Source organism: Pelodiscus sinensis, chromosome 31, assembly GCF_052426305.1.
Source record: "Pelodiscus sinensis isolate ZL-2025 chromosome 31, ASM5242630v1, whole genome shotgun sequence".
NCBI classification, from domain to species: Eukaryota; Metazoa; Chordata; order Testudines; family Trionychidae; genus Pelodiscus; species Pelodiscus sinensis.
The window spans coordinates 9,836,002-9,860,862 of NC_143082.1; the positions used below are offsets into that span (position 1 = coordinate 9,836,002).

The window sequence follows — 24,861 nt, forward strand, 5'->3', positions numbered from 1 at the left end:
TAGAATGAGCCAAGTTATAACACGTCAGGATGCCGGACACAATCCAGGAAGAGAGACACTGGGACAAGATGGGAAGCCTCCTCATCCATTCCACGACAGCAACAGTTGTGGTGATTTACAAAACAATTTGGTGTGTTCAATGTGGAAAGCAAATGCTCTCCTGACATCCAAGGAGGGCAGGGTTCACTCCCTAAAAGGGGCGAGCAGCTTATGTAAGAACAGAGGCAGAAAAGTGTCCTGATTCACATGAATATATGAAAACACTTTGGGTAGGAAGGCCGGGTAGGGCCAGAGCTGCACCATGTCCTTTTAAAACATGGAGCTCCGAAACCCATGCGGCTGACATTATGGTCGCCAGGAAGGCAATCTTCCATGAAAGGTAGGATGGGGGGCAGGTTCAAAGGGAGGCCCCATGAGCTGGGAGAGGATCAGATAAGGGGTTTTTAAGCTTTGGATACAACTGTTCAATACCCTTGAGAAAGCGCCCCACAGTGGAGTGAGCAAAAAGGGACCTATGACCCACCCCTGGGTGGAAGGCTGAAATGGCACCCAAATGAACTTAAGAGATGACAGGGTCAGGCCTTGTTGTTTCAGCTCTAAAAGTAATAGTGGTCTCCTGAGGCCGAGCTCCTTTTTGGAGAGACCAAAGAAGTGCTACCACTTAGCTAAGTACATAGTCATAGTGGATGGACTCTTGCTACCCAGGACCTCCCTAACTAAAATGGACACTGAAGCTCTGAGGATTTAGCCATGGAGTCTCCATACCATCTGTGGCAAACAGGAGCATGTGGGGCTGACCACACCTCTGGAAGATGGAGAGGGTGAGGTCTACACAAAGAGACCCTTTGTGGGTGTGGAAAGAGCACTGGAGGTGAGAACACCCTGGGTGTTCTGAGCCCCCAGTAGGTGGGAGACTTACAGGTGGATTTGGTGCATGATGCAAAAGTCCCACAGGTCAAGGGCTTCGTGGCAGAGCGGAGAGATGCGAGCACCATCCTATCTGTTGATATAGTACATCCCTGTTGGGTAAACAGGTCCGGTAGGTTCAAAGGTGTGCTGTGCAATGAAGGTGCGGATCACCATGTGACCCAGGAGCCTCATGCAATTTCTTGACCATAGTTGTATGCAAATACTGTAGGATGTGTTAAGGTTAAGAAGTAACTGAAGGGTGGAGGGCCAGCTGAACCCTTTATGCCATGCCATGCCGGCGCCACTCTAAGGGGTTCCTCAGCCAGTAACGGGTACCGCTAAGGGGAAAAAAGCCTTCCGACAATCATGCATGCAGCATGCACACTTGTCCTCAAAGAATATTAACTATATCTGTATTTCAAAATGTACTTCTACCTGGAGAATGCCCACTAGACAAATTGTTTTCATTCTATATAGCTAGGTGAAGGGTCTATTTTGGGCAATGAGCCATTAGGAAAACCAATAGGCCTTAGCAGAAGTCTATCTGGAAGTCTTATGAGAATGCTATGGACAATGGCTGCTATGACTCTACAAAGACTACGTTTCTAGATTCCATCTTGGGATGCCAGTGTTTTTCCACAAACTCATGCAGGAATCAAGCTTTGAATCAAAGGGTTCTCTCCATGTATAAAAGCTATATAAGGTGAGGAGAAACCTTATCAGGTGAAAGGGATTTTTAGCCTGTGAATGGGATGCAGAGGGTGCATGTGGGGCCACATGTATTCTCCAAGTGACCCAGGCTAGTGATTAGAGGGTTGGCACCAGCAGCAGGAGTTGCCCCCCCCCCCCCCCCCCATACACACTCACCAGCTGCAGGGAAGATGCAGGCTAGATGGCAAGCATGGGGCTGGGGCTGGGACAGGACAGACTCACAAGTGGACCTGTGGGGCTGCACTGGCAGCAGGAGTCTGCCCCTTCCTGCCAGTATCCACCAATGAGAGCAAGGGAAGGCTTGGGCCAGATAGCTTCAGCTTATGCAGGGGAGAGATGATGCAGCCAGAGAGCAGTGCCGCACAAGCTGAAGACACCTGGCCAGAGCCCTTCCTGTCACCGCCAGTCCCCAGGGGTAGAGCAGGGGCAGAAAGGGCTTGTCCAAGCCCTTCCCCAGGTAGGGATGGGTGAAACATAGCAAGTGCCCTCCCTCTTCCTCCTGTCACCAGTTGCTACAGTATTGGATTCCAAGCTGTAAGCAAATTCAGCTTGCCCCTTAAGAATTTGCTGTCTGGTTGCATTACTTAGGGTGAGACTTTGATATTCATAATCCATCTGTTTAGTATATTAAGCTTAGTTTACCTAGCAAATCAACAACAAAAAACCCTCTTATAATCACTTAATCCCGTATTTCTCAAACTGTGGGTCCCGACCCCACAGGGGGTCACGAGAAACTTAGAGAGGGGTCACAGTATCACAAAGTTTGAGAACCCCGACTTAATCTATCTTTAGTTGTTAAACTTATTTTTGCTTTATCTAAACCAGTGTGTGGGAATCATAACTCATAGGCAAAAAGCAGTTGCATATTCCTCTCCACATCAAGAGGGGACAAATTTTATGAAGTTATACTATGCAGTTTCCTGTACAGTGCAAGATGGTACAATTTTAGATTTACATTCCAGAGGGTGTGTGTATGTGAAGAGCTGGTTGTTCCCCTACCTGAAGGCTTCCTATGCAGGGGCTGGTCAAAGAGTATGTAACTACAGCTGGGTGTGTCCCTACTGGTTGGTATGCGCGTGAAAGCGTAGGCTGGAGCCTGTAGCAAGCTGCAAAGCCCACTCCATCAGTATAGGAAAAGGGAATCCAGGCTGGTGGATTGAGTGGAGAGGCCTTCAGTGGTATCCCAGTCCCAGGCAGCACCCCAGGAGGAACCCATTACATGTTTCCAAAAAGATTAAATAAATTCACCAAGAAGTTTCACTCCAGTAACTTCTGCTTGTACACTGTAGGTCAGAGTAGTATGAGATGTGGGAATTCACTCCACGCATCTCCAGCTGATAACTGAACATTACTTCCAAAGCTTTCATCTGAAACCACACAACAGGCTTTGAATTTTTGGATGCAAAGAATTTAACTTAAAAGACTTATTCCTCTACATAGCCCAGTTCTATACATGAAGGCTGTGTCCAGACTCAAGCCGCGTTCTTTCGAAATTAAATCGAAAGAACGCGGCTTTTCTTTCGATGGCGGTAAACCTCATTTCACGAGGAAGAACGCCTTCTTTCGAAAGTTCCTCTTTCGAAAGAAGGCGTTCTTCAATGTAAATAGGGCTTCTTCGAAAGAGAGCATCCAGACTCACTGGATGCTTTCTTTCGAAAAAGCAAGCCACTTTTTCGAAAGTTCAACGTGCAGTCTAGATGCTCTCTTTCGAAAGTATCTTTCGAAAGAGCTTCTTTCGAAAGAGGCTTGCAGTCTAGACATAGCCTAAGAAGCTGCCCGAGGATTCTATGATTTAACCCACAGTGCATGTTAGAGTGCATTTTTGGGTGGTCTGATCTCCCTCAAGTTGGACAGTGACCACCAGATCAGAGATTGTTATATAGCTGAACCATTACAAGTGCTACTCCTGACTGCTCCAACCTCCAAAGGGAAAGAGTGTAACATACCCGTTTCTCTCTCTTCTTCAGTTTGACAGCCTTCACCAAAGAGGAATCCCAATCCTATGGTAAGAGTTTTTTTGTGTTAGCATACTACAGATATCTTCCAGATTTTAACCATGTCTAATTAAATTGATTTTAAGGAATAATGGATCAGCAAGGCCAAGAGAAATAATACAGGTCAGTCTTATCATCCAGTTATTAATCCAGTGTTTTCTCAAGCTCCATTTGTGTTTTTCCATAACTGGGGAAGTCTGCTTCCTTACAGTTCCCTCACTTCTATGCTCATTATGATTCTGACAGCAGGGATAAAAGGACAGAGGTTCAGAATTCTCTGCTTCCTTCAGAGACTTTAAGGTCAGAAGGGACTATATCATGGTCATCTAATCTGACCTCCTGCACATTGCAAGTCACAGAATCTCACCCAACCATTTCTAGAATAGATCCCTTAATCTCAAAATGACTTACTGAAGTACCCAAATCATGTTTTAAAGCTGTCAAGTTACAGAGAATCTATCTTACACACAAGTTATACCTTCAAGTGATCCATGGCCCATATAGCAGAGGAACACAAAAAACCCATGGGGGGGGTCTCTGCCAGTCTAACCCAGGTGAAAATTCCTTCCCAACCCCAAATATGGCAATCAAGACAAGACCTTTTGCATGTAGGCAAGACCCATTCTTTTCCCAGACACCTGGGAAAGTATTTTCAGAGCTCTTCCTATCTAGCATTTCATTACCAGCCATTGGGGAGATATTCATTGCTACCAGCTACAAATCATTCCATACCATTCTAGGCAGTCTCACCGTTCCCTTCATAAACTTAACAGGCTCAGTCTTGAAGCCATAGTTAGATTCTTTTTTTGCCATTCAGCACCAGACATGAATCCCTACTTATAACACCACAATACTGAGTTCTTGTAAAAATAACAGTAACTAAAGACTAGAAATCCAATCTTGTGGTATCATGAATCAGCACTCTGATGAAAAGTTAGAACACTCATATCATAGTTGTGTCAGCCAAATCAATATATCAACACTAAGTTTTGCTTGGCAATGCTGTCTTTTTACAGGTGATATTGCAAAACACTGAGCTGCTGAAATAGCAATATGGGAAGTCAATGCAGATAATTCTCAAAGACTGGAGTTACATTACCAATGAATCTTCAGTCTTGTCAAAGCTGATGTCTGATAGAATTGAGCCAGATTCATCTATTGTTGAAAGTCTAGAAACAAAGTAAAAAAAAAAAAATTATTAACCTGTGGATTTCACTTCCCCGTTGACTTCCTGATTCCAGTACAAGTTTACTGACCAGCCAATAGTTATGTATTTCAATTTGAAATAAGGCAAGCTCTTGATGCTTTGAATGCAGCAGTAAGGCAGTATAAATGGGAGTGTTGACTCACACACTGCTGGCCTGTCATTTGTGATTTACTAGAAGAAACCCAAATCCATGGAGTAGAAATCAATCAGATTTAACAGGTCAGTATTTTTTTTTGTATTCCCAAAACACAAGCCTTCTCTCTTCCTCTTCCCTGCCACATGAAGCTTCTCCCTCTTTTGATTGCAAAGATAAGTTCCTTCACAAATCAATATAAAAGCTATCTTTTTGACTGCAGCCCAACAGACAATCACAGAAGAGTGACTTTCTCTACTTCCCTGCCCCCATCTATAAAGTACAGTTTTATGGTATGAAATTCAAGACCTAGCTGAGACTAACTACCAGACACAGTTAAGTCTAGAGAGATCCAGAAAAAAAAAGAAACAAAAATGATCAAAGGTTTAGAAAATGTGACCAAAGAGGAAAGATTTTTTTTTAAAAAAACTGTATGTTTACTCTTAAGAAAAAAAAGACTAAGTGGGGACCTGATAATCTTTAATATGTTAAGAAGTGTTGTAAAGAGAATGGTGATCAGTTCTCTATATCTGAAAGTTTAACAAGCACTAATGGGTTTAATCTGCAGCAAGAGAGACTTAGTTTAAATACTAGGGGATGCTTTCCAGTTAAGTGCTGGAAGAGCCTTTCAAGGAAGAGTTTTGAGTCTCCATCATTGGAGGCTTTTAAGAACAAGTTAAACACCTGTCAGATAATTTGTGTGTGCTTTGTCCACTATGTAAAACAAGAAATTAGGAAGACACACACTAGATGAGATCAGTGGTCTGTTGAGTTTAATATGCACTCTGACAGCGATGTCAGCTCATTCAGAGAAAGAAAGAAACCCTTGCAGTGGACAGTTATGAATATCCTGTCCTAGAAAGCAGGAATCTTCTTAACCCCCATCAGTTCATAGCTGATATATGCCCTGAAGCATGGAAAATATAATAATGGAACTATGGCCTTGTCTACACTTACTGGGAGACCGGTGCTGCAGGGATCAATCCCCCAGGGGTTGATTTAGCAAGTCTAGTAAAGACCCATTAGATCAACCTATATTACACTCATCAACTCAGTACTCTACTATATTGAGAAATGTAAGGAGACTTGATAGGATTTTCTCCCATCTATGCCCCGCAATGGAGATGCCATGGTAAGGTATGGTACAAGGTATGTTGACACCAGCTATGCAATTCATGTAGCTGGAATTGCATATCTCAGGGGTTCCCAAACTTTTTGACACGAGGACCAGTAAATCCATTCACGAACTTTCGGAGGACCAGTAATGTTCATTTGCATATTTGCATATTCATTAATCGAATGATGAATATTCAAATAAGTTGTTTCTAGTCCTCCCAAATCTCCCAGTGCCAGCTTTAGCAAAGCTTTTGATATGGTCACCCACAATATTCTTGCCAGCAAGTTAAGAGATATGGATTGGATAAATGGGCTGTAAGACAGACAGAAAGCTGGTTAGACCAGGGTTTCCCAAACTTTTTACTTTAATTGGAATCCTTTTTTTTCAGTTCTGCTTTTTGCAGCCCAAAAATATAAACACATGAAAAACAAACTGAGAAAATACCAGACATATAACATTTCTGGTATTTTCTCAGTAGATAAGTTGTATTATTACTAGATGTATCAGTTTGTAGTTTCGAACTGTCTGGCTGGTAAATGTGCTCAGGCTGCATGAGTGTGTTTATCAGCCAGATAGTTCTCAACTACTCGAGGGGTGGGGGGGGGGCACGGCGAGAGAACAGTAGGATCCCTGTGCCAGACTAACTCGTGATTTGGGGGAGGGGGGGGGAACGGGGTCGGGTAAGTCCCACTCCCTGCAGGACGATTCATTCCTCCCTCCTGCTCCCCCCGCTGCGCCTCTGGCCAGCCCCACTTCCCTTAATCCCCTTCTAGGCAGCCAGTTCTCCCCTGCTTCTCCTCCCAATCTCCCTTGGCCAGCCCACTGCCTGCATCCAGCCCTCCTTCCAGCAGCCGCTTCTCCCATCCCACCCACATCTTCCCCAGCCAGCTCCCTGCCCCCAGCCTCACCCCCCCCAGCAGGCCCCCAATCTCCCCAGCCTGCCCTGATTCCCCCGTCCAGTTCTGCGTCCGGTGGCCAGCTTTCCCCTCCTCCTCACCCCAGAATCCCCTGGCACCTGCACCTTCCCTTAGCCCTGCACCCTCCTGGTGCCTCCCTTTGCCCTCTTTTTCCCTAATACCCACCCCACCAGTCTCTGCCCCATTCCCCTCCTGCCCCTCTGTGCCCTCACCCACGATTTGCTCCATCATGACCTTCCTCATGCCCACCCCTTCTTTCAAGCCTTCTCCCAGCACCTCCCCCTCCAGCCCCCAATGCCCTTCCCCTCTCCTCTCCCAGCATCACCCTGTCCCTCCTCCCACGGACACCTCCCCTCCTGCCCTTTCCCTCATGGTCTGCACTTGGCCCCCATTTGTCTCTCCTGCACCCCTGTCCCTTGGTGCCTTCCCCACCTCGCCTCGCCTCCGCCACACGAGCCGGTTCCCTGCCTTCTCCTTCCACGTTGGGGAGCCGGGGGCCGCACTCAGGCCCCGGAGGCCGAACTCAGAGCTAGCCAGGCCCCGCGCCTCCCGCGGGTTTCTAAACCCCGGGCCGTGACGTCATGTCATGCCCGGGCGTTCTCCCTGCCCACGTGCAACGCCGCGCATGGGCGGCAGGCGGCAAGGAGGAGCTGCGCGCGGCAGGGAGTCCGGGGCCGAGGGGAACGCTCTGGGGGCAGGGCGGGAGGACGCACGAGGAGCCTGCTACAGGCAGAGCCGAGGAGAGACTCAGCCCCACATAGCGCTGGAGCAGGGCCCGGATCTTAACTCGCTGGCACTTCCGGGTACAGGGGCATGGGGCCCGATTTGACCTAAGGGCCGGCAGCCACCAGGCACGCTGAGGCCCGGCATTTTTTTTCCCATGGCCTGGTACCGGGCCGCGGACCATAGTTTGGGAAACGCTGGCATATCTTAATTTGACACTGCCCCTTAGGGTGGACTTGGCCTATTTTAATTCCCTATATAGATTTTTTTTTTTTTTTTTTTGGATATAGTGATCTCTTATGGCAGGGGTCTCCAACCTTTTTAATCACAAGATCACTTTTTGTATTTAAGTGCAATGTAAGATCTACCTCAAACCCAAATACCCTTGCCTGGCTTCCTTTCCACCCTTTCTCCGAGGCCCCGCCCTTTCTCCATCCCTTCTCCAAGGCCTTACCCTGCTCACTCCATCTCCCTTCCTCCCTGAACCTCATTTACTTTCACCAGGCTGGAGTAGAGTGTTAGGGTGCAAGATTTGGTCTTGGGCTAAAGAGTTCAGAGTGTGGGAGGGGCTCCGGGCTTAATCCAGGGAGGGAGAAGAGGGGCAGAATTGGGGTCCAGGAGGGATTTCAGGTGAAAGCTCTGGGAAGGAGTTTGGGTTCAGGGGAACTCATGTCTGGGACAGGCAGTTGGGTGCAGGAAGGGGTTCAGGACTGGGACAAGGATTCAGGATGCAGGATCTGACTGGGCACCACTTAACTGAGACTGCTTCCAGGTGGTGGAGCAGTGGAGTTAAGGCAGGCTTACTCGGGCCCTGGTCCTGCACCACTCCTGAAAGCAGCTGGCATGTACAGCAATGGCTCCGTGTGCTGCCCCTCATCTACAGGCACTGAGCCCACAGCGCCCCGTTATTGATCAATGGGAGTGGTGTCTGCAGGCAAGGCCAGCATGTGGAGACTCCCTGCTCTGCCTCTCTCGGGGGCTGCAGGGACATGCCAGCCACTTCCAGGAGCAGCAAATACCACTGGGATAATTATACCACCCACAACAGGTTAGGCATTTTAGAACACACTACTCAAAGAATTTAATTTACGCCTGAGAGAAATTAAAATTATGAAATGCACAAGCCAGTCAAGAACAAAAAATAACACACTTTGCAAGCAGTAAAAGTAGTAACCCCCCCCCCCCACGTGTTGGGATGGGAGATGAGAGAAAGACAGCATGTGTTTGCAAGAATGATTAAGACACACTGTGTGAAGAGTGACTGAGATTTGCATTGCCAGGTTCCTTCCACCCCCTCCTCTCTGTGTGGAGGTAGGGTACAGAAGTGGGGGGAGGAGGGACACCCTTACATCAGCACCCCCGCTTTTCCTTCCCACACTGTGCACAGAAAGCAGGAGGCTCCCAGAGAGGCAGCTCCAAGGCAGAGGGAAGAAGCAGCATGACAGTAGGTGGAGGGGCAACTGAAGTGCCAGCGCTTGATAGCTTCCTGGCCAAACCAGTCAGGATCACATGTCAGAGACTCCAAGCTCTACCGGTAGAATCAGAGAACCAGAGCTGGAAGAGACCGTAGAAGGTCATCAAGTCCAGCCCCCTGCTCTAGGCAGGACCAATCCCAACTAAATCAACCCAGCCAGGGCCTTGTCAAGCCGAGACAAACACCTCTAGGGATGGAGACTCCACTACTTCCCTAGGTAACCCATTCCAGTGCTTCACTACCCTCCTAGTGAAATAGTATTTCCTAATATCCAACCTGGACCTCTCCCACCACAACTTGAGACCATTGCTCCTTGTTCTGCCATCTGTCATCCTGGCATCGAGCTGTTGATCACTACCCGCTGGGCCCGGCCTTCTAGCCAACTTTCTATCCATCTTACCGTCCATTTATCCAATCCACATTCCCTTAACTTGCTGGCAAGAATATTGTGGGAGACCGTATCAAAAGCCTTGCTAAAGTCAAGGTATATCACATCCACTGACTTTCCCACGTCCACAGAGCCAGTTACCTCATCATAGAAGCTAATCAGATTGGTCAGGCACAACTTGCCCTTTGTGAATCCATGCTGACTATTCCTAATCACTTTCCTCTCTTCCAAGTGCCTCAAAATGGATTCCTTAAGGATCCCTTCCATGATTTTTCTAGGAACCAAGGTAAGGCTGACCAGCCTATAGTTCCCTGGATCATCCTTCTTCCCTTTTTTGAAGATAGGCACTACATTTGCCCTTTTCCAGTCATCTGGGATTTCTCCCAATCTCCACAACTTTTCAAAGATAATGGCCAAAGGCTCCTCAGTGATATTTGCCAACTCCCTTAGTACCCTCGGATGCATTAAGTCCGGACCCATGGATTTGCGTACATTTAGCTTTTCTAAATAGTTCCTAACCTGTTCTTTACCCACCAAGGGCTGTACATCTTCATCCCATCTTGCGTCACTTAGCGCATTAGTCCAGGAGCCCACCTTGTCCATGAATACAGAGGCAAAGAAAGCATTGAGTACTTCAGCTTTCCCCACATCATCTGTCACTAGGTTACCTCTTTCATCCAGTAGGGGCCGCACACCCTCTCTGATCACCTTCTTCTTCTTAGCATGCCTGTAGAAACCTTTCTTGTTATCCTTCACATCCTTAGCCAGTCGCAATTCCATCTGCGCTTTCGCCTTCCTGATAACCCCCCATCATTCTTTAGCTATACATTTAAACCCCTCTCTGGTCATTTGTCCAAGTTTCCACTTTTTGTGAGCTTGCTTTTTATGCTTAAGTTCACCAAGGATTTCCCCCGTAAGCCAATCCGGTCTCCTACCATGTTTGCCTCTCTTGCTACGCGTCGGGATGGTTTATTTCTGTGCCTTCAATAAGGCTTCTTTAAAATACTGCCAGCTGTCCTGGACTCTTTCTCCTTCATGTTAGCATCCCAGGGGATTTTGCCCATCAGATCTCTGAGGGAGTCAAAATCTGCTTTTTTGAAGTCCAAGGTGTGTATTTTACTAGTCTCTTTTCTTCCTTTAGTCAGAATCCTGAAATCTACCATCTCATGATCACTGCTTCCCAGGTTGTCACCCACCTCTACTTCCCCTATTAGTTTCTCCGTTTGTGAGCAGAAGGTCAAGCTGCGCACAGCCACTGGTCAGATCCTTCAGCACTTGTACCAAGATCTACTGGTTGGTGACCTTCTGCCTTATGGCAATGAAACTCATTAATCTGTCATATTAAGAAATTTCCTGTGGTCAGTTTTAAACCTGCTTTCAGTTTCATGGAATGTAAATTGCTCTGTGAGAAAGGACAAAAATGAATATCCAACTTGCATTCTTTGTAGCAATCTTTTGTATCTACCCATTCTTTCTCGAAGCAGTTGTAAAGTTGACACTCAAACAGCAGTCTTTCCATTACAAAAAGTCTTTCAGTGCCTCTCTGAACCCTCTTATTTCTTCTTCCTCTTTCAGACTGAATACAGCAATCCAGATGAAAGCATGTCACTGATTTATAGAATGGCGCTGGAATGGGTTTTTTGTCCCATTCCTTATACTCCCCAACATTTTTACTTTTTTGGGTAGCTGATCCACACTGAGCAGAGGTTTTCATTTACTTATCCACAACAAATCCCAAATTCGCTCCTTCTATCCTCCCTCAAGTGTATATTCATTTCAGATAATCCTTGGTAAACAAACAAGGATAAATACAGGATCTCTCTGGAAGCAGGTCAATGACAGAAGTATTTCTGAACCCCTGCTTCACCTTCAGGCTTATTATTGGTGTGCAGGCTTAGTTATTGACACAGTTTAGTACAGTTATATAAAAAAGAAAATCTTTTACAAGTAGTGTTGTTATAGCTGAAGTGAAAGCACAGGAAAAAAATTGAGAGCTTTCAATAAAGCTGCAATGTCCTATGCTTTTATATTCTTCACCCACAAAGTTCTGATCACAGTAATAGTCTCCTAGTGCAATAGTCCTCAACCCTAAGACAAATCCTTTTTGGATACCAAATACAATTTTTTCTACAGAACCTAACCAGCATTCCACTATCTCAATAGAATCAAATGCCAACTACAGTTCCATTTTGCTCAATGCAAGGGCTTGCCTGCACAGTACATGCGCGAGAACCCAAGATGGAGATTTTGCCTCCTCCTTGTTCTCTTCCTAGAGTGCTGTGCTAATGCTCTTGAAATACTGCGCCATTAGGCACATCAAGGTAGACATCACCATTACAATGGCTTGATGTGGATCCATGCTCATGCTGCCGTTGCACAGGCAACCAGGGTCAAAAAGGGCCCGAAAAGACTGTTTCCCATTTGTCTGAATCAAGGGGGAGGGAGTAGACGAGCGCATTATGAGATGCTGACAATATGAACCCATAAGCACCTGATGCACACTTTTGGTCCCAGAGTGCACTGGGAGCATAACATAGGCATAGAAAGATAACTACCTATAGTGCATCACTCCCAGAGTTAAAGGCAGTCTCCCTAATGGGCATGTGCTACTTTGAATTATGTTAAATTCTTCCCTGCAGTGGGACATGGACCTGTGACTTTGCAAAATCAGGCGACCTCATCTCTTAGTGTGGACATGGCCTATGACTACATTAAATGAATCAATTGTCCCAAAAAAGCCAAATAGAATTACCTGTTTTAGTTGGATTTAGTAAGAAATATGCAATTCTTATAGCTTTCAATAAGAAAGGCAAACAGTTTCAAATTTTCAAAACTTTTAAAAAAATAGTGTTATGGATTAAATCACTGAGGAAGAGGCCACAAAAAAAATTCTGGAATACAGGGGGGGGGGGGGGGGGGGGGGGGGGGGGGGGGGGGGGAGATCTTCAGGATATTAAAGACTTCTACCAGTCTTAGATTACTATAGATCTATGGACCAAGAGTTTAAGTATTTGTGCTAATCAGTGATTTCCTTTATGGTCAGGTTCCTACCTTCTGTTCCCAGAACCCCTAGTAGAAGGTTGAGGCCTGTTAAGGAAGGCCAGGGCACTTTTCTGTTCTTCACTTAGCTGAATACTGCCAGATGCATCACACATCAGTAGTTCTCGAATCAGCTGGATCTGCCGCTCCTATAAAGCAGAAAACATCAATAGTAGCTAGGGGAGAAAGCTTCACTTTAGATTTATGGAAGACAGGCAGAACATAAGACATTTAATACAGCTAATGCAGATAGGCTTTGAGAAAGTTTGCTATTCCAACAGCATATTAAGAGCCCGTGAAGCAGAAACTGGTGCCCAAGCTTCCAACAGGTAACAATCTCAAATTAAAAGTACAGCTTGGACTTCCCTGGTTCAGCACACTCAGGACTTTACCAGTCCCGAACGAGGGTGTTTGCTGGACCAGAGGTCAATTCCAGACCCTCTGCTACCAGCCTCCAGCTTTTCCCAGGGGGCCACTGGGACTGCTGACTGCTCCTGGCTGCCAACTGGACCCCAGCCACTGGACTAGCTCTGCTCCCAGTTCTGGTTAGGCTATTAGCAGCAGAAAGGCCAGTGGCCAAACTCCCAGCCAGCCTTCCACTCCCAGCCAGCCGGGATGCTCTGGTCCAGCAATATCCATAGTCCTGTTTGACCATGAATGTTGCCGAACCACAGTGTCCTGGATCAGAGGTTCAACTTGTAGCAGCAGTGAGGTTCTTATGAATTAAACTTATTCAAATGAAGACTGTTTTCTACAGCAAGGAAGTATAATTTATTGATGTCTTATTAGATTCAGTTATTGGCTTCCAGAATTCCAAGTAGCTTAAACCTTTTTAGACTGCTGAGAAATGCACAAAAAGATTACACAGAATTGAACAATTTTCTGCTGAGGAAACCAATATGGAATCTTCCAAACAACACAGTAAGATAAGTATCAGAGGGGTAGCCAAGTTAGTCTGAATCTCCAAAAACGAGAAGTCCTGTGGCACCTTATGGACTAACAGATTTATTGGAGCATAAGCTTTTGTGGGCAAAGACCAACTTCATCAGATGCGGTAAGATAAATTCAACTCCTTACCAGTCTTGGTGGGGGGCTGGAGCAGCTTCCATCTATGTTGGGATGTGGGTAGGGGTCTGCTCCAGCCAGGCTGGGTCCACCATGGCCCTCCAAGTTAACCGGTTGCCCCTTACCAGCATGCTTACTGGGTAACCAGTTAACCCTTTATACCTCTAAACCAGGAGAGTTAAAAATGGTTCCTATCAGCTCATTAAACTCCCATAAGAGTTGCATGCAGCTTTGAAGATAGAGTGAACTCAAGCAGTCACAGAACCACACTGAACGTTTCTAATACTCTAATCCAATGAAAGTGCCTTGTGCCAGTTCCTATTGCCCAGTATCATTAAAATGTTACTTTTTGTTACATTTGAAGTAGGGCAGTCAAGAGATTAAAAAATTGTGATTAATGGAGCTGTTGTATCTGGTGTCACAAGATATTTGCGTGCCAGAAGTGCTGATGATTCATATGCTCCTTCATGCTTCAATTACCATCCCATGTGCCCATTCTGATGAGAACGTGACAGGTTGGATCACAGGAGGTCCCCTTGAGACTTTCACCTAGTGTGCTGATCGTACAACTGAGCCCACCTACCTGCCCTCTGGGGCACTTCACTCCCATCTTGCTGTGCCAGAAGCTCTAGTCTACCCTGCAAATGCATTACTTCAGGGAAGCAACACTCCCCACCCCAGCTCAGTAACACAGACTCATAGACTTTAAGGTCAGAAGGGACCATTATGATCATCTAGTCTGACCCCCTGCACAACGCAGGCCACAGAATCTCACTCACCCACTCCTAGAATAATCTTCTCACCTATATCTCAGATACTGAAGCCTTCAAATAGTTTGAAGGCCCCAAGATGCAGAGAATCCTCCAGCTGTGATCTGTATCCCATGCTACAGAGGAAGGCAAAAACCTCCAGGGCCTCTGCCAATCTACCCCGGAGGAAAATTCCTTCCCGACCCCAAATATGGCGATCAGCTAAACCCTGAGCATGTGGGCAAGACTCACCAGCCAGACACCCAGAAAGTTCTCTATAGTAACTCCTATCTTCCCTCCATTGACCTACAGATGCTGATAACAGCTCTGGGACAGATCAGCTACAGAAACTTAACAACCAGGAGCAGGAATCAACCCCCCAAATAAATCCATCATAAACGCAGTGCTTTTTTGTATTAAAAAAAGTGCCGGTACTCCAGGGGAAAAGTTGTTGAGCTCTAACTGGAGGTGCGGGTACTGTGTCTGGAGGTGCAGGTACTATGTACCAGGCAGTACCGTCACCAAAAAAAAAAAAAAAAAAAGTACTGTATACACATATATCATACATCATATACAAGTTTTACACAGAGAAAGCTCCTCAAGTTTGTTCTGTATCAAGGAAAGAGAAAGGTACACAGCTGTTGCTCCCTGCCCCCAGTAGTATTTACACTGGATTTGATAATAAACATGTTTTTTATTAAGTATAAAAAGTAGGATTTATGTGATTGCAAGTGAAAACAGGCAAATCAAAGCATGTAACTAAATATAAAAACAAAACATACCAGCTAAGCCTAACACTATAAGAAAATTTATTACAGATTTTTCTCTCTTATTCCAGATAAAGTCATAGCTGATCCCTTCTCTAGCCTAGGTCTAACAGCTTCTTATGTATCCTCTTAGGGTGATGAAGTTTCAAAAGCCAGATGAAGGATGTCACTGATCACTTCCCATCTCTTAAATAGAATTGCCCCCAGTAGGAAACCTTTGTTCAATCCTCCCCATCCCAATGGAAAAATACTAAATTGATTCCAATACTAGGGGCATGGTCACATGTCTCAGTAGGACCAACGACGAGTTTTACGGGAAAAACAACCATTTACAGATCATTGTCTTCAGTACCAGGCCATTAAGTTCCTTAAGAACTACTAATGGATTTTACTAGAAGAATCAGACTTAATAAAACAGGTTTACTCTTAATATTTCTAATTTCACATAAGTGATAGATGCCTACAAATTGAAGAGATACATTCAGGGAATCAGATGCTCTTGAATGATAAGTTAACTTGCCTTATTTTGCATAAAGCATATTGGAGTTATGCACAGTCAAACATTTCTATAAAAATATGGAGGGGAAGCAGCACAAAGAGGTTCTACTCCACAAAGGTCCAAAGCAGCAAAACAGGCATGGTCACTTTCATCACCTTGCCACCAGCTAAAGGTTGATTTTCCTTTTTGGTGGTTTGGGTTCTGTAGTTTCCATATCAAAGTTACACTCTCTTAAGACTTCTAAGAAAATGCACCACACCTCCTCCGTCTCAGATTTTGGAAGGCTTCTTAATACTTAGGTATCTTTAGAAGTCTCACATTAGTACTTTTTTTGCATTTTGTCAAATCTGTAGTGAAAGTGTTCTTAAAACAAAAATGTGTTGGGTCATCATCCAGGACTGCTTTAACATGAAATATATGGCAGAATGCAGGAGATATACTATTCTCCTGCAAGAAGTAAATTAAATTTTTGACTGGAGGCTTTTAAAAAAAAAAAAAAAAAAAAAAAAAAACAAGCATGGTCAGCATTGAAGTATGTCTTCTGGAATGGTGGCCAAAATAAGAAGTGGCATATAAATGTTTAGCATATCTGTCACGTAAATACTTTGCACTGCAGGATAAAAGAGTGCCATGCAAATACCTTTTATCACTTTCAGGTGGCATTGTAAAACAAGAAGCCAACAGAATTATCTCCTCTAAATGTAAATAAACTTGTCTGTTTTAGCAATTGGCTGATCAAGAAGGAGGACTGAATGGACTTTTAAGCTCTAACGATATACATTGCTTTGATTTTGAGTTCAGTTATGTAACCCCCAAAAAATATATAAAAAAAATCTGCATTTGTAAGTTGCATTTTCACAATAAAGAGATTGCACTACAGTACTTGTACAAGGTAAATTGAAAAATACTATTTATCTACCATTTTAATAGTACTAATATTTATAACAAAAATAAATTGAGCACTGTACATTTTGTATTCTGGATTGTAATTGAAATCAATATATTTGAAAATGTAGAAAAATAAATTGAATTGGCATTCTATTGTTTAACAGTAATTAAATCTGCAATCAGAGAAGATTAAAATTATTTTTTTAATTTAATTGCAGTTAACTACGGATCAACAGCCTTAAATTGAAGGAGATGGTACTATGAGACAGATAAATATTAATATATATTACAGGAATTAATATGTTTGTGCCAACACATTTAAGTACATAGAGGTCTGTTGTAAGTTTCCAGATCCTTATCTGAGTGGACTTACCTACAGCATGAACACAGTCATTTAGATGAATCTCTATGGAACTGCAACAAAGCCTATTCCATACAGGAGTCACATCAGAAGTAACATGATACTCACCAGCTTCTCGCAGTCTGCTTCTGCTCGCTGTCTTCGCTTGATCTCCACATCCACCTGATTGCGAGCATGTTTCAACTTCACATCCAGAGCACTACGCTCAGTTTCTGTTTTCATCAGAAGATCCTTGTACCTGGCCAGCTCGTGATCTGCCTTCTGCCACTTTTTTCGGAACTCTTCAAAGTTCTTTGCCAACTGTATAAACTCTGGAAGAGAACACTTAGTCTTAATAACAGTGAAGAAATATAGCATCCCTCCTTTATGTAAGAAACAACCTTCCATTAATGATTATCTTCAAAAAAAGATAAAAGGCTTATCTGTCACTGGCCACCCTGTCTCTAGTATGTAAGAAACTGCTCACCTTATGCAGTAACTGACATTTGAGATGAGCGTCTCAGTGGGTGCTCCACAGTAAGTGTCGGTGCACCTCTGATTGGCGGGGCCACCCAGATGCAGTGCCTGGGCCGCACACCTTGCATGTCTTGATGTCACGCATGTGTGCCCCTCCCCTCACAAAGTTCCTTTCCTACCATGGAGAGCCAATAGAAAACCTGAAGTGGAGGGGAGTAAAGAAGGGCAGTGGAGCAACCACAGGAATACTCGTCTCAAAGAGCATCAGTTACTGTCACAAGATGAGTAACCTCCTGCTCTTTGAGAGATGTCTCAGTGGGTGCTGCACAGTATGCGACTTTGGATCAGGTAGAAAAGCCATGGATAAAAGTTCCTTAGCCACGTTGAGGCCAGAGACTAAAGCTTGCATGACTGCATAGTGTTTGGCAAAAGTATGCCTAGAGGCTCATGCAGTAGCTCTACAAATTAGGATCTTGCATAGAAAGGCTATGGAAGCAGCTACAAGCCTGGTGGAGTGAGCACAGATGGAGGTAGAAGAATTAGCACCATTAGCATTATAGCAATATGAGATCCAATGTGAAAATCTCTGCAAGGAGATGGCTTTACCTTTGCTATGGATACGAACAATTTAGGTGAAGACCTGAATGGTTTTGGTCCTATGGATATAAAAAGAGTGCTCTATGCAGATCCATTCTGTGCATTGATGACTTGGAGATGCCATGTGGCTTCGGGAAAAAATGTGAAGTGAATTTTTGGCAAGAATTCAGGGCAAGTGCAGAAGGTCACTTTATCTTTGTTGTACTCATGGCCAAACCACCATACACAATCTCTCTAATGTATCAAGCCAATGTGATGGTCACAAGGAATGATATATCCTAAGTATATAGTTTGCAACATCCATCTATCTAATGTGATAGACTATTGATAACAATAAAATGGGAAGAGATAATGTTCAAACACACAACTTAATAAAGGATGGTGACACTGGAGAGAGTGAGTGGTTTTCCAACCCCTCAACAAATTTGTTCATTAGGTTGAGGGAGCTGATGCATATTGTTGAGGATGGGCGATGGCACAGAGACCTATTTCTGTTGTGTTAAGGTTGTTGGTCTTGCCTTTGATTGCGTTGGGCGCATGGAGGATATTACTGTCTGGGATAAGGCTGATACCTGCATTGTCTCCACCTAGGTGTGGATACCCAGGTATTGGAATGTGGCTCTAGAATCCTTTGTGGTGTGTAGAATTTCATTGGTGGTCTCTGAGAATAATTTGTCTCTATCAAATGCGACATCATCCACTGATGATTCAATCTCCTATAAAAAGGCAGCAGAGTTGAACCAAGAGGCCCACCTCATAACTGCTGTAGCCATGGACCTTGCCACTGAGCCTGCAGTGTCAAAAACTGCTTTCAAAGCCATGCAGGAAATGGCATGACCCTCAACTATGACAGCCTTGAACTGCTAGTTTTTTGCATCCAGGATGTCATTAATAAAGTCTTTGAATTTTGAGTAATTCTTGTGGCCATATTTACTCAAGAGGGCTGTGTAATTGGCCACATAGAATGGAAGAGTGAATGACGTATTTACTTTGAAGCCAAAAAGGTCAAACATTTTACTATCACAGCATGACGGCGTGGAGCAAAAATGTTGCTGCTTATTTCTGATGGGCAGCTTCCACAATCAGCAAGTTGGAGATGGGGTAAGTGAAGAGGAAATCTGAGCCTCTAGGTAGGACATATTTTCTACCCACTTGCAAGTAGGTGGATAGTACAGTGGCAGGCGTCTGCCAGATGGTCTTGGCTGGATCCATTACTGCAGAATTAAATGGTAAAGCAATCCTGGATGTTACAAACTGTAAAATATCAATGAGCTCATGCAACCTTCTCCAACATAATGTTGAGCTCTGCCTTTGCACATTTGAAAAGGCCCCTAAAATGAGTGAAGTCGTCAGCAGCAATAGAGGTGGTGGTATGATGGCTATGTCCGGGGAGGAAAATGAATTAGTTTCTGGGGATGTATTGGGGCCAGTGGCTGTGGCTGGGTATGGTCTGCCTCCTTATGTTGCTGTTGCATAGGTGGAGACTGATGGGGCGAGGACGTCTCCTGTGGTATAGTGTGTGCTTGTTAGACTGGTGTCTGTAGTGGTGTTCATATGGGTTCAAATATTGCCAGTGTCCCGGGAGGGCATGGAAGGTGGCATCCACAGCTGTCCATACCAGGAGGGCAAACCTCTGACTACGGTGCATCAGGATTGAGTATGTGCCGAGACAGTGGATGGATCAATGGGAAGAGTTTTGTGGTGAGAAGACTACCTCCACATCCTCATTTTCCTCACTGGAAAAATCAACAGCAAGAGATGTTGGTGTGGTGCCAGAATGCCTCGTGAGAGGTTGGTGCTTACAAAGCCTCTTCACCTTTTAAATCGCCCTAAGAGGTCACTCTGGTAAGTAAATTACAGCACCAGAGTGGACAGTGCTGTGACAGGCTGCACCAAGGGGTCAGGTGCTGTGCCTCAGGTTCGAACAATGCTGGCCAAGATGGGGAGATGACTAGTGCCTCCTCAGCGCTGGTGGGTGGTGCAGCATTAGTAGCAGGTACCAGAAGCAGTGCCTGTACCATTGGGGAGGAAATATCGGTACCATAAGGCAGGAAACTTGAAGTCTTTATCCTTGGCACAGGGTAGGTGCACAGCAGGGTTAGTGATGGTGCGGGCAGTGCCGGAGACGCCCAGAGCATGATAGTACTGAGATGCAGCATAGCAGAGAGAGTCAGCACCCAAGAGAATGCACTTTTGAAGAAGAGACTCTATGCGTTACCACAGAGGCGAACTTTTTTGAGGTTTTCTTTTCTTCTGTGGATTGAAGGGTTTCAGGAGTGAAGACCTGGGTCTCAAGCCAAAAAAAGGGATTTTTCAGGCAAGATAAGTTTGAGGCACAGGTCCCTGTTCCTCGGAGATCATGCTTTGAGCTTGCTGCAATGAGCATACATGTGGGAAATATGGGATTCCCTCAGGCGATGTACATATTGTCAGTGCCCATCTGAGACGGGAATAGAAGTCATTGCATAACAAACAATTTAAAATCTGATGAGCCAGGTATCCTATCAAAACTATAATGAGAAGGAACATTTACGTTTTTGTTTTTTTTAAAAGGTGAGGGGAAAAAATTGGAAATGCCATCTAAACAACTAGGAGAAAAAACAACTAATTATCTAACTAGAACCATAATGAAGAGAAGCTTGCTGAGGAACACTGCAGGGCTCTGTCTCTGGCTGGGGATGGTAGACAAGGAATTGGGGAAGAGGGCACATGCACGGTATAAAGGCACTGCAGGCACTGTGCCTGCATGGCCCCTAGGAAACTACTCTAAAAGACTCTGATCAGTGACACAGGGGCACACCGACACCTACTGTGGAAGACCCACAGGGACATCTTTCAAAGAAGAATGTAGACTTCAACATAAGATAGTCACGTCTCAGGTTTCATGTGTCACTGTAAATCAGCTTAAAGAAAAAGATGACCTTCCTGGCAAATTGTCATACATCATGACAAAGTTACTATTATTAAAATAACATGAGGACAGAGTACATAATGGTCACAACTTAGTACACAGGAAAAACATTCAGTAGCAGATTCAAATGTTAACTGCTGTAATATGCTCCAGTAGATGTAGATTAGTATTACAGATGTCTGGAGCTGCAATCCCATTCAGCTAGATAATTATACAAATATTGATTTGAAAATAAAAAGACATTTGCTTTAGCTGTTTAACACTGCTGTATGAGGAATGTAAGTGTTCCACTCTGCAAGGTTACAACAAGAAGAGATTTCATAAGATTGTCTTCAGCCAGTGTTTTTCAACTTGCTATTAATGGCAGCAGTTAACCCATGTCAAAGAAAGTTAACTATTCAGCTCCCTTAAGGTTTTAACCCCCTCCTTTGGTAAACATTAGCTTACTACACACACATACTTTCTGTTACTTACCAACCTTATGAATTCCAACTTTGAAGTTCCAAGTGAAAAAAACCCAACCAAACCCAGCTTGCTACATCATGATGTAGCCAGAAATTCAAATGGCCACTTCAAGCATCCAGTGAGAGCTAATGAACCATGTTCGCTCCCAAATCTATGCCTGAAAGACCACCACTACCTACAAAGCCATCAGTGGGCTCTTTGGTACCCAGGGCTGAAATCAAAACAAGCTAACAGCTGTCTATTTTTATACTGAACAACCTACGAGTTAACTGTGACATGACTTACGATATTCACTTCCTTCATTTAGGAATTCTGCCTGGCGCATGAGATGGTCAAACAGATTCCATAAATTCAGCATTGCTGTTTCCATCTTCCTGCTAAGAAATCAAGAGAGTTAAAATAATCTATCCAGGTTTTTCCCTCCTTCAGACAAAAGAATCATTGACAGCCTAGAACAAACCTGTGCTCAAAAGTCTCAACATTAGGGATGTGTCTAGACTACATGGCTCCATCAAGTCGACAAGTCAATGAAGCAGGGATTTAACTAATCCCCACTTCATTATAATAAAAATGGCTGCCGCGCTATGCCGACAATCAGCTGATCCGGCACAGCGTGGCAGTCTAGACACGGCACGGTCAACAAGGGAAGCCTTTTTTAAGGTTGTTTTTTTGGTTGGGTCCTGGACCCGGCATGAGCCAAGACTCAGGCGGGCTGTTGGCCAGTCTGCTAAAAAATTTACTGGCGGGGGGAAAAATGTGTAATCTATAGCATTAATCCGTAAGATTTTGCATATCAGTTAATTGACTATGCTATTTCTTACCTATTTTGAGGGTATAGGATATTGTTCCAATTCCAACCAAGGAATTCAAAAGATAACATTATCCATACATTTGCAGAGCTACACATGTAAAAATTAAAACAAATATTCTTGAGATCTTTGGGTAGAGTTGGATTTTGCTTTTTTTAAAATTACTGTTCTTACTGAAAAGATCTTTTAAAATCCTGGCCATGGTAGCACCAATTACATCACAGCAGTGATTAAGACAGTAATTGCTAGCTCAGCAGTGCAGAAATTACTTCCCTAATGTCAGTTTCTGCTGGAATGCTTATGAGAACTCTGGCTAACATGTTAATACCAAGTACAGGCAGATGATTACATTGTAGTATGCCCTGGCATTCAAGCTACACAATAAACCACCTCCACAATTAAAGGGAAAAAAAGAATATTTTAAAGCAATATACATATAAATCACTCTGAACAGGTATGCTATAATCCCATTTAACATGGAAAATTCAAAATGAGAGCTCCTCATAGAAGAAAAATTATACTGCAACAAGGTTATTCTATACGTCTGTTCTTTCACGCACACTCTTCATAATAAGGACTCCTAAAAAGAAGGGGGGACATCAATTTTTAAGCATTCATATATTTTCCTATTTAATTCTGTTAGTTTCATCATGACTGATGTCAAACCAATGGTACAGTCCAGAAAAGTCTCATTACTTAGTAATCTTTAATTACAAGAGTAAGGCTTTGCAAGGACTGAATTCCAAGTTCAGATACCAAACCAGCATCAGAAGCAGATGAATCCTCAAAGACTTAATTTTCATGAAAATGTTCTTAGAAAGGGTAAGGAAAGAGTGTGATATGATAGCAGAATTGTTTCTAAATGCTTTCCAATGGGCGGATTCTCATAGTTGACTCTCTGCTAGGTTTTCGACACAGTCGCAGATGGCATTTTGATATATAAGCTAGAAAAATTCAGGCTCAGTGCAACTATCATTAACTGGATATCTAACTGGTTAAACAATCGCAAAGAAAAATAGTAACTATAAACAGAAATGTGTCAGATTGGAGAGAGATTTCAAGTGAGGTTCGACAGCGATGTATTCTGAGTATGGTGTTGTTTGATACCTTTATTAATTGCCAGAATACAGAACTGATTAAATTTGTAGATGGCACAAAGCTGGAGAGGTTAAAAATATTTTGGAGGACTCAGAGGGATCTTGATAAATTGAAGAACCAGGATATAAACAACAAATGAACAGGGCAGGTGTAGCCAACCAGTTAGACATGAAGAGCCAAAAGAGCTGTGGATAGTAGTGCAAAGAGCCACACATCCCTCCCCAGAGCCAGACACCCCCAACCCCCTGCCTAACCCAATGACCTTCCTCCTCCCCCAAGCCACGCACCTTCAGGTCCCTCCCATTCTAACCCAATGCCTGGGTCTCACTGGAGCTGCCACAGCCATGCACTTCTCCCTCCAGGAACTGGGGCACGTGCACAAAGTGGGCATGCGGCTCCAAACAAGCCATAACCCTGAGAGCCGCATTTCTGTGAGCAAAAAGCCACACGTGGCTCAAGAGCCACAGGATGGCCACCCCTGGAATAGCATGTGACATAGCAGCAGCATTGCTGATAATGATTTGGGAGTCGTGGAAGATCACAAACTCAACACGAGTCAGAAATATGATGCTGTTGCATTAAAAAAATGCAATTTTAAGCTGCATAACAGAGCCAATTGCAGCTGCCTGATTGCAGAACAGACAGCATGTGACATGCCCCTCTACCCTCATTCCCCCAGGCCCACAGCAGCAAATATGGCCCCTGAAGGTGCTTTGAGCACATACAGGGACATGGAAGGCAGGGACTCTGGCTAAGGAACCTGCTGAGTTGCTGGCTGGAAGCCACCCAGGTGCATGTCTCTCAGAGAGAGCCTGCCTCCGGCACCCCAGCTCCTCCCTTCCACAAGCCTCTGTCCCACTCCTACATCCCATGTAATCCAAACCTTCTGCACCCTTGCTCCAGCCCTCATACACCTTCCCAGACACTGCTTCCTCTCCTATACTCCTACTCAAATCACAAACCCCTCCCAAACTTTGCATCCCAATCCACTGTCCCATGGTCACAACTCATATCCCTGAATCCCCTCCTACACTCTTGCTCCAGGTTACGCCCCCCCCCCCCAACCCTGCACTCCCTCCTCCTATACCTTCCGCCAGGCTGGAATCCTCTCCTGCAACCATATCGCTCCCTGACTCTGCACCCCAATTCCCTATGCCAGGTCACAACCCAAAAACCTGCACCTCTACCCAAGGTCACTCTCCCCTCCCAGGCCCTGCACCCCATCCTGGAATGCAGTCTTCTGCCCCAGGTCACAATAACCTCCTTCACCCAAACTCCCTCGCAGATCCTACACCCCAAGTTACCTTTGGCCTCCAACCTCCACCCCGACTCCCACACCTTCTCTGTTAATATAATGGATGAGTACGGTCCTTGACTGCTTACCAAATTCTTGGAATGGCCCCTAGCAAAAATTGTCCACCCCTGATTTAGACAACAAAATTCTGCATGTTGTCAGGGGGTTAGATTAGCTAACCCTTGCAATCTCTTCTAACCCTCTGATTTTTCAAAGGTACCGAATATCCAGAATTCCCATTAACTTCAAAGTAAAATTGAGTGTTCAGTACCTCAAGCCAAACCAGAATG

The 24,861-nt window shown here is 44.5% G+C and overlaps 1 protein-coding gene across 2 annotated transcripts in view; it reads right to left on the reverse strand.

Moving 5' to 3' along the window:
* The window catches only part of RACGAP1 (Rac GTPase activating protein 1), a 42,937-nt gene that overhangs the window by 14,754 nt on the left and 3,322 nt on the right, over window positions 1-24,861 (reverse strand). The window contains exons 2-6 of one of the 2 annotated variants that reach the window (XM_075902069.1): window positions 21,656-21,747; window positions 17,050-17,252; window positions 12,625-12,761; window positions 4,714-4,783; window positions 3,567-3,620 (exon numbers count right to left, since the gene is read on the reverse strand). In XM_075902069.1, the coding sequence (XP_075758184.1) occupies window positions 3,567-3,620; window positions 4,714-4,783; window positions 12,625-12,761; window positions 17,050-17,252; window positions 21,656-21,740 (549 nt within the window). In that variant the 5' untranslated portion in view covers window positions 21,741-21,747. The remainder of the gene's footprint in view (window positions 1-3,566; window positions 3,621-4,713; window positions 4,784-12,624; window positions 12,762-17,049; window positions 17,253-21,655; window positions 21,748-24,861) is intronic. The other variant, XM_075902070.2, reaches the window with a different exon arrangement.